Source organism: Moschus berezovskii, chromosome 3 (genome assembly GCF_049115385.1).
Source record: "Moschus berezovskii isolate FMDL1 chromosome 3, NW_MosBer_1.0, whole genome shotgun sequence".
NCBI lineage: Eukaryota > Metazoa > Chordata > Mammalia > Artiodactyla > Moschidae > Moschus > Moschus berezovskii.
In genome coordinates, this window is record NC_142462.1 from 122335947 (window position 1) to 122350728 (window position 14782).

Sequence of the window (14782 nt, forward strand, 5' to 3'; positions counted from 1 at the left end):
AAGTGGTTTATTACTTTATTATTACTGGATGTGTGTGTGAATAGAAATATCCTATACCAGACTTCAGCAATACGTCAATCGTGAATTTCCAGATGTTCAAGCTGGTTTTAGAAAAGGTAGAGGAACCAGAGAGCAAATTGCCAACATCTGCTGGATCATTGTAAAAGGAAGAGAGTTTCAGAAAAACATCTGTTTCTGCTTCATTGACTATACCAAAGCCTTTGACTGTGTGGATCACAATAAACTGTGGAAAATTCTGAAACAGATGGGGATACCAGACTTTTGACCTGCCTCTTGAGAAACCTATATGCAGGTCAGGAAGCAACAGTTAGAACTGGACATGAAACAATAGACTGGTTCCAAAAAGGAAAAGGAGTACATCAAGATTGTATATTGCCACCCTGCTTATTTAACTTCTATGCAGAGTACATCATGAGGAACGCTGGGCTGGAAGAAGCACAAACTGGAATCAAGATTGCCGGGAGAAATGTCAATAACCTCAGATATGCCGATGACACCACCCTTATGGCAGAAAGTGAAGAGGAACTAAAAAGCCTCTTGATGAAAATGAAAGAGGAGAGGGAAAAGGTTGGCTTAAAGCTCAACATTCAGAAAACTAAGATCATGGCATCTGGTCCCATCACTTCATGGGAAATAGATGGAAAAACAGTGGAAACAGTGTCAGACTTTATTTTGGGGGCCTCCAAAATCACTGCAGATGCTGATTGCAGCCATGAAATTAAAAGACGCTTACTCCTTGGAAGGAAAGTTATGACCAACCTACATAGCATATTAAAAAGCAGAGACATTACTTTGCCAACCAAGGTCCGTCTTGTCAAGGCTATGGTTTTTCCCGTGGTCATGTATGGATGTGAGAGTTGGACTGTGAAGAAAGCTGATCGCCAAAAAATTGATGCTTTTGAACTGTGGTGTTGGAGAAGACTCTTGAGAGTCCCTTGGACTGCAAGGAGATCCAACTAGTCCATTCTAAAGGAGATCAGTCCTGGGTGTTCATTGGAAGGACTGATGCTAAAGCTGAAACTCCAATACTTTGGCCACCTCATGTGAAAAGTTGACTCACTGGAAGACTCTGATGCTGGAAGGGATTGGGGGCAGGAGAAGGGGATGACAGAGAATGAGATGGCTGGATGGCATCACCGGCTCGATGGTCGTGAGTTTGAGTGAACTCCGGGAGTTGGTGATGGACAGGGAGGCCTGGCATGCTGTGATTCATGGGGTCGCAAAGAGTCGGACACGACTGAGCGACTGAACTGATACCTTGATAGCGAAGGTGGTTCTGTAGGTGAACAAATTTGTCAAAATCCACTGCAATGCACACTTAAAACTGGGACATTGATTGGATCTAAATCATACCTTAAAAAACCAGAAATGTATTCCTGCAGGTAGAGACTATTAGTACAGAATAGAAATGCATTAGAATATAGAGCCTAGGAATAGATCCCTACGCATACGGCAGTGAAAGAAGTGGGGTGGGGGGGGGCAGAAGTAATCAGCGAGGAAGCAATACACACTGCAGCAGGATCAGCTCTCTAAATGAAAAAAATGTCAGATGAACTCCCCCTCTCAAACGATCCACAAAAGTCAAGTTCAGGTGGGTTAAAGGCCCCGGGGTGGAAGAGACCTTGGGGACCGGCCAGTGGAAAAGGAAGACTTGGTCGCCATCGGACCGAAGCGCATGCCACCGCTTCTTTCAAGACCAAAGAGCTAAACTAGCACGATTATAAACAAGCAAACAAGTCCCCCGCCGCCCCCTGCAAACTAGCACCCTTAAACTAGAACAAAGTCTCTCTGGGCAGAGCAGTGAGCGACTTCCGGCGGGGGAGCCGGCGGGACCCCACCGCTTCCGGCCGGGGCCCGCCGCGCCTGCGCACTGCCTGCTGACTGCTGGCAGGAGGAACGTAGGAGCCTCTGGCCGCGGGTGGGCGCGGAGGATCCCTTGGGCTGTCGCTCCCGGAAGTCCGCCCGGAACCTGGACTCCTCCCACTTGGCTGTGCCGGGCCCTGGGCGCCTGCTGGTAGGTCCCGCTGCTGCGCTGCGCCGCGCCAGGGGGTGGGAGGCGGCGCCCTGCTCCCGGATGCAGGGCCGCGGCCGGTTGCCGGGGCAGCGGGCTGGCGTCCCGTCTCCGTCGGCCCCGCCGGCCGGCCTGACCCTCGGCTTAGGTAACCGGGGAGCGGGCGTGGCGGTCCCTGGATTCCAGGGGCCGAGGCGGCTTGTCCGGATCTCAGCCCAGAGGGCGGCCCGGTCTCCCCCGTCTTCAGAGCCCGCGCTGGACTCGTGTCCATCAGTCAGTCTGTACCTGGAACTGCCGCTCGATACCTTGATGCGAAGAACTGACTCACTGGAAAAGACCCTGATGCTGGGAAAGATTGGGGGCGGGAGGAGAAGGGGACGAAAGAGGATGAGATGGCTGGATGGCATCACTGACTCATGGACATGAGTTTGAGTGAACTCCGGGAGCTGGTGATGGACAGGGAGGCCTGGCGTGCTGTGATTCATGGGGTCACGAAGAGTCGGACATGACTGAGAGACTGAACTGAACTGAACCGAACGTCGCTAATCCTTCACAAGCCAGTGAGGCAGCTGCTGTTCTCCCTGTTGTGTAGACGGGGAAACCGAGGCTCAGTAGCGGGACGAACACACAGCTCTTCGCTCACAGGCAGCATTTAAGCCCTCATAGCCTTGAGAATCCCAGGGACAGGGAAGCCTGGTGGGCTCCCGTCTATGGGGTCGCATAGAGTCGGACACGACTGAAGCAACTTAGCAGCAGCAGCAGTAGCAGACTGGCTCTGGAACTTGATGCTCTCAATCCACTATGGAGAGCAGGCTTGCGGAAAAGAGCCAAGTGTGTGTAGTTTAAAACACCTCATTTTGTGTCGCTTTTTGCATATGGTGAAATCTAATGATGCATGTTTGTTTCAAACCTCTCCTTTAGGGTTTGCGTGCAGCCAGGTGTGCGCTTGGGCCCAAAGCCGGAAATGTACAGTGGTTTGCTCTAGGCTTTTACATCCACGTGTTCCTCTAGTCCCATCCTCTTCACCATCTTCCATCTCCTCCTAGCTTGACTGGGTAGGGGAATGAGAAGTCCAGGACTTGAAGGCTCATCCAGTGCTTTGAAGTCCCCTGCAGGTCTGGCGGGGATGGACAGGCACCACCCCCTCCCACCCTCCACCCCCCAGTGCAGGGGCTGACAGAAGTGGAGGCTGGTGACTGAGCAGGATGAAAACGTCTCTCTGGTATAGGTCCTGAATGCTCAGGGTAGGCTAAGTTGCAAATGAGGCGCTGGGGTAAGGCAGGCCTAGGAGAAATAGAAAAGTGGCCTCTTTCTTTCTGGGCCTTCGCGTGGGAAAAGGCCTGGTAAGAGTTGTTGTTGAGGTGCTAAGGCATGTCCAACTCTGTGACCCCATGACTGTAGCCCAACAGGCTCCTCTGTCCGTGGGATTGTCCAGGCAGGAATACTGGAGTGGGTTGCCATTTCTTTCTCCAGGGGATCTTCCTGACCCAGGGATTGAACCCATGTCTCCTGCCTGGGCAGGTGGATGCTTTACCCCCGAGCCACCTGGGAAGCCACTGGTGAGAGTGGTGCAGAAACCTCTGATCTGTGGAGCCAGCGCCTGTATTAAGTGCCGAGGCCCCACCTGCCTCAGGCTCAGCCAGCAGGTTGCTGCCTCTCTGAGTATATGGCTTCCCCTTGGGAGTCTGTAGGCTCCTGGGCGTAAACTGCCTGGGTCCTCCCCCTGCCCTCACTCAAGGACTTGCCTGCCACCACAGCATCCTTCTTTGCTGTGTCAGGGGGGGAAAAAGATTCTTTCTCGTCTCTGGGGATAACCCCTTCCACCTGCCCCCTGGCCCCCAACACGCACCTGTGCCTTGAGCCCCTCGCCCTCCGGAGGCTCCTGCCATCAGCCCTCCCTATCTTCCCACTGCACCTTTGCTCTGTCTTGAGATGGAGCTAAGCCTTTCCCCTCCTGACCCTTTGACACTGCAAGCACCCGCACTCCCTGCTTCTCATTGCATAGCCGGGGGCTCCAGCCGCTTCATCCTGCTGAGGTGCCCCTGTCTGTCCTTTCTGGAAGGGCTTCCCTTGGCCCTCCCTGACATCACTTAGGTGTTTCTCTGCCCATCGGGCACCTTTGGAGTCTGCTCCTCCTCTGCCTTCCCCACAGTGTCTGTTGCCTGGGCAACCACTCTCCCCTCTCTCCTTCTGCCAGTGTTTTCCCTCTGTTTCTATGGGGACTTTTCCGTGGATCTGCATCTTTAGCTCAGTACCTGTCACGTCTACTCCTGAAGACTTGTTGCAGGAGAACCTTAAAATCGCCACATCTGTAACTGATCTGGGTCAGTGGGGAGGACCACTGAGGAGGCCCTGGTGTCCCCTCCTCCTCCACGCAGCGGCCCAAGCACACCTGCCCCCCACATGGCTCTCCAAACTGTCCCTTCACCTGCAGTCCCGCCGCCATCACCTGCTCCTTCTCCCCCCCACTGCCCCCCATTCGCTTCTCAGGGCCAGGCCTACCTCTGTGGGGTCCCCCCCACCCCAGCTCAGCCCCAGACTGTCCACCTTGTCATCATCCTCGAAGGTGCGTTTGTCAGCTGTTATGAGACGTGTCACCGACAACCTCTCACTGGAGTTTGTGGGTGACTTTCTTTTTAAATTTCACACTTTGGATTTGTGTAGACTCAAGGCTGGCTTTCCACAGCGCCCACCTTGCTCTCCTGCTGTGCTTCAGTGGAGAGAAAGGGGCGATTTACTGTGGGTGCCGCCCATTGCCCCTTGTTCCGGATCTGCCCAGGGCTCTGTCTGGAGACGGGGTTCCTCAAGCAGTAGCCCAAGGGGAGCCACCCTTTGGAGCCAGCACTAAACTGCGGTGTCATAGACTCGGTGTGCTTCTCGGGCAGCCCACCTGGGCTCTGTAGTGCTCTCCCCACTTGCCTCGCTCTTTCCAAGTTGTCTTGTCATCCTGAGCCCCGCGTGCCAGCCGACAGTTCCTCTCCCGTCTGTGTGTGCTTAGGGCACAGTGCTGGCTCACGGTAGATATTTGACGAATTTTTGTTAAATAGTCAAGTGGGTCAAAGGTGTCTGCAGAATACAGACAGACCGGTGTTGGACAAGGCTGGTCGGGGACAGAACGGGATTGGCGCCCTGGGGTCTGCTAGGGCCCTCGGGTGAAGGCGCTGGGGTGTGCCCCAGGCTGCAGCCTGACTCACAGGTGTTAGCCTTTTCTCTGCCCTCATCCTTGAGAGCAGGTGGGACACAGGCCTGCCTTCAGAACCCTGCTCTGCGGGCCCAAGAGCGACGAAGCCGACAGACCGCTCCGGTCCTCTGCTGTGCCACTGAGCATCACGTTTCTGCTCTGGGTTTCCGTTTCTTTGATCAAAATAAGAGCAGAGGTGAGCCCGTTCTGGTTCTGACATCTAGAGCCCTTTTTCTGGACCACAACAGTGTCTGGCCTTTCATCTGTGCCTTGACCCGGCCCCTCCACGGCATCCCCTCCAGTGGGCTCCAGGCGCCTGGTGTGGTGGTGGCTGACTTGGTTGTCGAGTGATGGGCTGGAGCAGTTTCCTTGGTTCTCCTGAGGCTTCTCCAGCTGGACAGGGCTCCTCGGTGTCGAGCTGTCCACCCGTTTTCATGGCCGAGTTCTCCCTTGAGCTGCCCAGTGGGCTCGTCCCCAGTAAAGGCTGTTCTGCCATCCCTGGTGGCCCTTCTGAATGTTCCACATTACCGAGTCGGAATGTCCTGGCTTAAATCTCCTTGGTTAACCTGCATCTCGCTCTGGGCTGGCCGGACGCATGCTCCTTCTTCTCAGGTGTCCGGGGCGGGATCCGCTGTCCTCCTCTGAACCTTCTTTTTCCCCGGGAGACACATCCTCGCTCTCTGGCTTTTCACCTTCCCTCTCATTTTCTTTTCTCCTTTCAGCATATTTCGTCTCTGACTTCTTCGTGTCTCTTTTCTTTTGAGAGCAGCCCTGAATTTGATCTCATCTCCGGGAAAATCAGTGGGGGGAAGAGGGGAGGAGTTGAGGACGGTGCCTGGGTGTGGGTCTGAGCGTCTGGGTGAACCGGAGTCTGCCCTGCCTTGAGCTGACTGCAGGCAGAGCGGGCGAAGGGCAGCCCGCGAGGGTCGTGAGCAAGGCAGGGTTGGGGGTTGCAGCGCTCACTGGCTCAGTGGTGTAGAGGGGCCCAGTCAGGGGGAGGGCGTGGTAGGAGAGACGAGGAAATGCTGTTAAGGGGCGGGCAGAGGATGAGGGAGCAGGGCAGAGGCTGGGAAGGAGTCTCCAGGGACAAGAAGCCAAGGAGACCATGCTGTCTAGAGCTAAGAGGACGGGGCAGGTGGGGCTGGTGCAAAGTTGGGGTCACTGGGGGCCTTGGGGTCGGTGGGCGGCAGCGCTAGGAAGCGGTGGGGGCCGGACCCAGAGCAGAGTGGGCTCCGAGGGGAGGAGGTGCTGGAGGCCTGAGTCGCCAGCGTCAGGAGCTCCCCTGTCCTTTGTGCCCTGACGGAGGCTTAGGAAGCCTCAGGCTGCCTCGTTCCGCAGGACCGAGTGATGCCCCTGTTTTCCTGGGCCCCACCGGTGCCCAGGACGCCAAGCCCGGCCTCCTCCACTCCCACGGCCTCGCTGACAGCGTGGGCACCCAAGGCTGTCCCCGGGAAACCCGCCCAGCGCCTTGGAGCCCTGTGTCATGGTGAGGTCAGCCCCCCGGGGTCCCACGGCCTCGCGGTGCCCTGTACACCCTGCACTGGGGCTCTCTTCCTGTCGTGCGCGTGAGAGTTTCATGCACGTCTGCCTCTCCCGCCAGCCTGGGGCCACCTGTGTGCAGGGGCCTTGCCTACTGTATACTTTGTCCAGAGCACAGAAACGTTGTCAGGTGCCTACTAGGTTTTGGGTATACATTGGAAAAAAAGAAACAGCATTAGTGTGGCAAAGAAGACGGACACAGACGCCACTCAGGTGCCGAGGGCCGTGGTTCCTGGGTGCGGACGCGTGAACGTCAGGCCTCCCTCGCCAAGGAGGGTGGGGTCTGGAGAGCTCTGTCCTGGGATTGATCTCCGGCGCTGCCTTCTCCCTGCCTCTGGCCTCGCGTCCCCTGCAGCGGTGCCCACAGTCGAGCGCCATCCTCCTCCGCTCGCCTTCCAGCCTAGGCCGGTGTTCTCACTGCCCCACGCTCCCGAGCGTGTCAGGAATAGAAAAAGTCAGAAAGCCCCACAGGAAGCAGACGTCCGTAGGATCTGTGGGGCAAGAGCCCCCTGCTGCGTGCTGACACCTCCAGGACTAGATCCATGACCCCACCAGCCGCTCTGGCTCCTCCCGGCTCCAAGTTCAATGCCAGAGCTACCAGCGCCCCTCGTGGACTCGGCCAGGGTACCAGGCAGCACCTGCCGGAGACTGAGGTCTAGCTTGAGTCTGCAGACGTAGAGGAGAAGGCCAGCAGTGGCCCCCGTAAGACCAGAAGCTCCAGTGCCCAGAAGATAGGTGGGAGGGACCCTTCCCAGCAGAGAAAGAGAGCCTGCCTCCTGCCCAGCAGCCTGTGGGTCCCCGTGCCCGATGGCTTTCCGGGAGGGGCAGGAGGGAGGTCTCCTGGGCCTCGGTGTCCTCAGTGAGGAGACAGGGGCCTGTTGCCTGGGGACGCCTGGCCCTGGCTCTGCTGCCCCCTCTGCAGATTGTCATGCCCACTCTGGGCAGAAGGAGAGACTCCGGGCCCCGCGGCCTCCTGTCTGCGCCAGGGCAGGAGAGCCCTGTGCAGCCTGGGGAGAAGGTGTCCAGGCGGAAGGCCCGCAGATGGCATGAGGTGGGGGACCTGGTGCTCAGTCCTGGCCAGGCCACCCCCGACCTGGTGCTGGGCCAGGCAGCCAGGCTGGACGGGCTGGAGGCAGGCCAGCCCAGCAAGGGTGAGGAGACGAGGCCGGCTGGTATCCTCATAGCCCGTCTGGCCAGAGAGGCGCATCACCTCAAGAAGTGGAAGAGGAGACACTTTCTTCCTGGTGGGGGTGAGCAGCCGCCCAGCCCTGAAGCCGCTCTGCCTGCAGAAGCTGGGGAGAACCGCACAGGCCGAGGCCAAGGGCTGGGCACCTGGGCCATCCCTGGGTCAGTGGTCCTCGCCCAACTTGAGGCGCTTCTTTACTGTCAACTTGCAGGAACGTCCGCTGGGTCACCGACACCCCGTGCCAGTCAAGCGTCAGGCCTGGCGAAGTGAAGGGGCAGCCCCAGTGCTCGCCTCTGCCTCGTTACTTGGTGGGGAAGCACGAGGCAGGAGGCGGGCGACCCCGGGAGGCAGTGGGGAGGGCCGCCCGAGAAGCAGCAGAAGGGCCTGCCTTGGTGGCCAGCAGCCACGTCCCTGAGGGCCGCCGTCAGCACGCCAGCGCCTGATGCCTCGCCTCTGGAAGATAGGGATGGACAGGTGGTTCCACATGGGCCTCCCCCCCTGACTCTGCTGCTTCCCTGACGGCAGTCGGGCAGGGCCCAGTGCCATGTATGCCCCCCAACCAGCCCCAGACCCCGGCCTGGAACCAGAGCACCGCGGAGCTCCTCTGCAACCCAGCCCTGCTGCTCTCCTTCGTCTGCTCTCTGCCCTTTCAAGGAAGTTCGTGCCCCCGGGGGACCCTTGCTACCGCCCTCCCTCCTCTGGCCTTCTTCCACTAAGCAGAGCCCCTGCTCCACGAGGCGATGGGTGAGCAGGTGCGGGCCGAGGGTGGCCGTGACCGCCTCACTGTCTCCGTGGCAGCCAGGCCGAGGACGTGGACTCCGTGGGCGTCACCGCCCACCGGGGGCCGGCAGGGGGCGTCGGGGAGCCCGCGGAGGTAGGCGGTGCCCGGGGTCCGCGGCCTGCCCCTGGGCCGCGCTCCGGACAGGCTGTGGGGACAGCTCGGCCTGTGGCTCTCGGACGCGTCTCCCCGCGGCCTGGCTTCCTGGTGAGAAACTTCCGCGGACCACCGGGTGTGCGTGCACCGCCGGCCGGAGTGGCTGGTGGTGCAGCAGCGGCCGCCGCGCGAGTTTACGAGAAGCAGCGGCTGGGCAAGGCGGGGGCCGCCCTGTCCCCACGCCACCTCCTGGAGCCTGACCGACAGCCCGGTCACGCGCCCACGGCCCTTCTGGATGGCGGCCGAGAAGGCACGCGTGCCCGGGCCGCGTTCCGCCCGGTGCCGCCCCAGCTGCATTACCCTGCGGAGCGCCCGGGAGGTGGATGCAGCCGTGCGGCCGGCCCCTGCAGCTCTCCACGGACGGCCAGCTCACCGAGCCCTGTCACCGCGAGGACCCTGCCGGACCCCGCTTCAAGGGCAGGATCGAGACCATCCTCCCCGAGGGGCCGACCTCGACCACTGGAAGCAGGCTCTCATATGCAAGGTGAAGGAGCTCATGCTGTGTGAATAGCCCGTGCCATCCTCCTCTTCCCTGCAGGGCCCCAATGCTGGACGGGTGGAGGCCACCCTGAGCGACAGAGGAGCTGGGAGCCCCGGGGCAGAAGGGAAGGGCCTGGGGGAGCCAGTGCAAAGAACCCGGCCCCCCTCCTCCGGGTCCATGCTGCTGGGCCAGAGCGAGAAGGGCCTGTTGCAGCGGCTGGAGAGCGCGGGGCTGCTGGCCTCTGGGTGGAGCAATGCCTCCCTCTCCACGGAGAGCCACCTGTCCAGCATCATCGTCAAGAAGCAGCTGCGTGAGAACGAGACTGGGTGTCCAGGAGGACCCCTTGGCTTACTGGAAGAAGCGGCGGGACGTCTGGACAGCCCTGGCGAGACTGGCCACCACCTGCCTGTCCTGTCCTGCCCCCCCTGCCGACAGGCGCCTCCTCAGCAAGCGTCTTTGCCTCCCTGGGCAGCCCCACCATCATGGAGTACGACTCCCCACTCCCGGAGGAGATGGTTGAGCATCTTCTCTTCTTGAAGACCAACCTGGAGCATTTCCCCAGCTACATGCCCCCGGCCCCTCATTTTCCCCCGTGGAAACCTGGCCGAGGAGGGGCAGAACTGGGAGTCTGAGCGCTCGGAAGCTCCAGAAAGCTGCCTGGGGAACGGCTACCTAGATGAAAGAAGTGGGCAGAGCGTCCTGTCCTAGGACGGCCAGACTCTGAAATCTGTTTGAGAAGAATGAGGACGGTTTCTCAGTTCTGGCCAGGTTGCCAGTTTTGTTTTCAGGGAGAAGCCGTTTTCCATCTGTCCACTGCTTGCATTACTGCCAGCGGCGTGTGCGTGGAAAGGTGGGGTGTGTTCCTCGGTGACTCGAGCCGTCCTGCCTGGTGTATGGCCGCGGTGCCCCTTTAAAGCGTCGGCGGGTAGGGAGGGCCCACATGCAGCTGGTCTGTGTTGGCTGTGACGGCCCTGGAGGGCGGCTTTCTCGGAGGGGCCGGGACCAGGGAGGCGGGAGCACTGCAGGGAATGTCCTCAGCCACCCTTCCTGGTAAAGGAAAGAGACCTGAAGATACAGCAGCCACCTCAAGAGGGAGGTGCCCACGCACCCGCCGGTCTCCTTTGGCTCCTTCCTGGGTGCCAGAGCCCTGGGGGGCGGGACCGCCCAGCTCCTACAGGCAGGCGTGCGGTGGAGCAGACCTGAGACTCCTTGCACAGCCATTCTCACTTGTAGTTTGTTTCCAGGCTGCTGGGAACCTCGGAGTTTCTTGTTTGTACAGTGAAAGTGGTCTCAGGAAGCCAGAAAGGGTGTGAGTTCTGGTACCCACTGGCCTGAGTTCCTTTAGGGCCGGGCGCAGGCCCTGGGGGTGTGGGAGTCCCAATGCTGGTGGGATTGGGTGGGAGAAGGTGAAAGGGTGAGGCTGGAGGGCCTGTCCATCCCACGAGGTGCGAGTCCGGCTCTCCTGAGGGCCCCTGGGAGCCGGGCTCTGAGGAGGGAAGCTGGTGGAGGCCGGGAGGCAGCAGGCTAAACTGCACTTTGGCGCCAGCCATGGGGGCGAGCCCCGGGAGCCTGTCCCCTTTTCCCCGCCGAGTCACTGTGGCTAGTTCACTGCAGGATATTCGGAAGTTACCGAGAACGGCAGGCAGCAGGAGAAATTCACCATAATCGTTTTTGCTCAGCAGCCTCTGTGAACTGTTTACCTTGAGGTCGTAACCCTCTGTACTAGTCAGCCTGCTGTGTGTTCATCTGAGCAGGGTCACATGGCGCCTTCTTGAAGAAAGCCTTGTGCAGCTTGTGTTCAGCGGTTGCAAAGCGTGGCCTGAGGTCACTTCCACTCTCTGCTCAGGTGTCGTCTTACCCCCTGCTGCTGGAAGGCGTGTGTGGGGGGGCGGGGGGCTGTCCTGGGGGCCACGTGTTATTGGTCCGTGCTGCCATCCCTCGGTCCGCTCGGGAGAGGCACCCTTGTGGTCTGGCGTCACCCCCAGCGGCTTCTCCACGTTCCAGGAGAGGGGAAACCTGGACTGGAGCGGCAAAGGGCGTGCGAGGAGGCAAGCAGAAGGCCGGGGTGAGAGGCATGAGGGTCTTGAGCTCGGGAGCTTGGGCTCTGGAGCAGGGGCAGTTCGGTCCCCCAGATGGTTTGGACTGTCGTGGCTTGTGGGGGGTCACTCCTGTCCTCTCGTGGGTGGGAGACGGGCACACGGCAGAGGCAACACCTTGCTCCCAGGCGGCACCCGGACCCCATCTGCCTGGGCTCAAGCAGGCCTCCTGAGGCTGGCGCCATGGGCACCCCACCCCTCATCCTTTCTGCACCCACGTGCCTGAGACGGAGCTGGGCGCCTGGTCACGTGGCCAGGCTCCGAGGCCACATTCTCCCTCCTCTCTGTGGCTCCCTGACTGCCACGGGGTCCTGGTCTCTGGCTCCTGCGTTTATGGCAGGTCTCCAGTGCCCCTCACGTGCCCCCTGCCCTGTGGCCCAGATCAGGTTTAACCTGACATGGCGGTGACCATGTCGCCCCGCTGTTTACAAACAAACCCTAGCAGACGCTTCCGCGGAGTGAGCCAGGCTTCTCAGCAGGTTAGGTACCTCCGTGATTTGGGACAGAAACTTTGCTAGAAATGAAGGTGGAGCTGGGCTGCTGCAGATTAAAAATGTGGGACCCCCTTCTCAGAGGTGGGGTGGGGGCGGGACGTGTTGGCAGCTCCCCCAGCTTCCCAGGGGGTGTAGGAGGAGCTCTGGGTCTGGTTTTCTTGGTGGGGGGTGGTGAGAAGTGGCGTTGCTATGGAGACACAGCCTGGGAGCCTGACCATGGCCCTGGAGCCCCGGGCTTTGTAAACAGCAGGAGTGAATGGCCCCTTGGTTCTCCGCAGGCACCACCCTGCCTGGCCTGGGCCTGGCTGGTCTGCAGGTTGGGGAGCTGCCACTTGGAACAGAGGTCTCGGCTTGTTTTCCTCTCTGCCTGAACCCTGACCCCTCTGTGCTCCTCTGGCATGGTGGCTCCCTCCCCCTGGGCCGCCTCCCTCAGGCTCTGGGCTTGCGGTGGCTCCTGGGTCTCTGCCCATCCCAAGGCCACTGGTGGCCTGGAAGTCCCCTCCTTCCCCTTTTCCCAAGCCAGCATCGGGGCCACCCTGCCCTGCTTCCCAGGACGGCTTCCCAGACTGCTCCGCCTTCCCTCCCCAGCCCCTCTTTGCCTACTTGGGAAATGGTGTCACGTTTGTGGCTGGAACCATGCTCTCTGGCTTACGGGAAGGGACATTCTGTTGAGGCCAGAGTGAAGCGCTGGTCTTGTCAGGCAGGGGTCGGGGGAGCAAAGGTGTGGGACCTGGCGGTGCTGCCACTCACTCCCTCGACCCCAGCTTCCTCTTCTAGGACTGAAGGCTGGGCGCTCAGCCCCCACAGCTGCCACCAGGGTGGCCCATGGAACCCTGAACCCATTTTGAGTTCATTGCTGATGTTGACAAAAAGTCAAGTTGAGACACCTTGGAGGGAATAAGGCAAGGCCCAGTGCTCTCAACTGTGCTTGCAAAAGCAGGGCACTCCCAAGAAGGAAGCAAAGGAGATTGGAGATCCTGGGGGCCTGTGTTTATTCAAAAATAGATTGAAAGGGTTTGAGCAGAAATGTCTCAATTCATGATACTCGAGCAGTTACTGGGAAAGGAAAGGAATGAGATTGTGTACACTCCGGGCCTGAACTTCATCTGGGATCTCAGGTAGGGCCTGTGCCAGGCCGGCTCCTGCGGTGGGGTCTTGGCCCTCCTGCGCCTTGGGCTAGAGTCTTCTGGTCCCGCCAGGCAGCTAACCCTGGCGGCAGGGGACGGGTGGTCATGGATGCGTCCCTTGCTGCAGGTCCGCGGTGCTCAGAGGCCCGCTTACTATTCGACTGTCTCTCCTTAGGAACCTGCTGGCCCTCAAGTGAGGGTGTCGGAGACGCGTCCAACCCAGGCCCAGGCCGAGTGGAGGGGGCGACTGGTGGGGTGAGCAGCCCGCTGACCGCCAGCAGCACCTCCGTTGCAGCCGCCCGGCCCCCCAGCCCCACTTGGTCTCATGGAGCCTCGGGGTGAGAAGCCGGGAGAGGCCGACAGGGTGCGCGTGACGCCCCAGCTGCTCAAGGCGCGCTCGGGCGAGTTCGCCCTGGAGTCCATCCTGCTGCTCGAGCTGCGGGGCCTGGGGCTGGCGGACCTGGGCTGCCTGGGGGACTGCCTGGGCCTCGAGTGGCTGGACCTGTCGGGCAATGCGCTCACCCAACTGGGCCCGCTGGCCTCCCTGCGGCAGCTGGCCGTGCTCAACGTGGCCAACAACCGGCTGACGAGCCTGGAGCCCCTGGCCGCCTGTGAGAACCTGCAGCGTCTCAACGCTGCGGGCAACCTGCTGGCTGGACCAGCGCAGCTGCAGTGCCTGGCTGGGCTGCGGGGTCTGGAGCGCCTGCGGCTCCGAGACCCCTTGGCGCGGCTCAGCAACCCACTGTGCGCCAGCCCCTGCTACTGGGCCTCGGTGCGCGAGCTGCTGCCCGACCTGAAGGTCCTCGACGGTGAGCGCGTGAGCGGGCGCGGCAGCGACTTCTACCAGTTGTGCCGGGACCTCGACAGCTCCTTGAGCCCCAGCTCCGGCACCCCTGGCCCCCGGCCTGTGGAGGCCCAGCCCTGGGTGGAGCCTGGCTACTGGGAGGCCTGGCCCCCGCGCAGCAGCTCCATCCTGGAGGAGGCCTGCCGCCAGTTCCAGGACACACTGCAGGAGTGCCACGACCTGGACCACCAGGCCTGGGACAGCCTGGCCCAGGCTACACAGGCGCTCAGCCCCGCGGGTGCCGCCACCGCCTCCTTCGTTTTCTGAAGGCGCCCCGGGGCCCTCGGTGGCCTCCCTGCTCGTCTGGACAGTTTCGTCCCGCTGCTTGCTGCCCTTCAAGGAAAACTCCCCACCTGGCCATCAGAGACGTACCTCCCTCAGGCCCTCCCCAAGCAGCCGGCTCAGCGTCAGGCTGTCCTACCACCACCTATGCAGCGCGCCTGGGAGGAGGTCCCTGGCCCCTTCCGTGGCTACAGCTGCTGCCTGTCCGGGCTGCATAAGCCTGAGGCTTGGAGGAGGAAAGCGCCTTGGTTCTGAGGCTGCAGGGGGGCAAGGCGGGGAAGGGCAGCCTCCTGTCCCGCCTGTCCTGGGTGAGGCTGCAGCTGAGCTCTGCCGGCTGTGGGAGCTGCAGTTACCCACCTCCCAGGTTCTCCTGCGCGGTGGCCCTCTGCTGTGTCCCTCGCTCCTGGGTCTCCCTGGAGCCTACACTGTCCCCATTCCCACCCTATTAAATTATGTCTTCATTCGTATCAGTATGCGTGGGCGTGCTTGGTTTTCCCAAGAGGGAGGCCCTGAAGGCGAGCCTGGGTCCTCCACCCCCACCCCTGCCGCTGGTCTCCCCTGGGCAAGGAGGAGGTGCTTGCAGCTT

The 14782-nt window shown here is 60.8% G+C and overlaps 1 protein-coding gene across 3 annotated transcripts; it reads left to right on the forward strand.

Moving 5' to 3' along the window:
* Nucleotides 1–1897: 1897 nt before the first annotated feature.
* Nucleotides 1898–14776, forward strand: LRRC61 (leucine rich repeat containing 61). 3 transcript variants are annotated; one of them, XM_055421482.2, is made up of 3 exons: nucleotides 10756–11199; nucleotides 11358–11418; nucleotides 13246–14776. In XM_055421482.2, the coding sequence occupies exon 3, from the start codon at nucleotides 13396–13398 to the stop codon at nucleotides 14179–14181; it is 786 nt and encodes a 261-aa protein (XP_055277457.2). In that variant the 5' UTR covers nucleotides 10756–11199; nucleotides 11358–11418; nucleotides 13246–13395; the 3' UTR covers nucleotides 14182–14776. The 3 variants fall into 3 exon arrangements, with proteins under 3 accessions (XP_055277458.2, XP_055277457.2, XP_055277456.2); XM_055421483.2 differs by lacking the exons at nucleotides 10756–11199; nucleotides 11358–11418 and adding an exon at nucleotides 1898–2035 and having other exon boundaries at nucleotides 13246–14775; XM_055421481.2 differs by lacking the exon at nucleotides 10756–11199 and having other exon boundaries at nucleotides 11323–11418.
* Nucleotides 14777–14782: the final 6 nt, after the last annotated feature.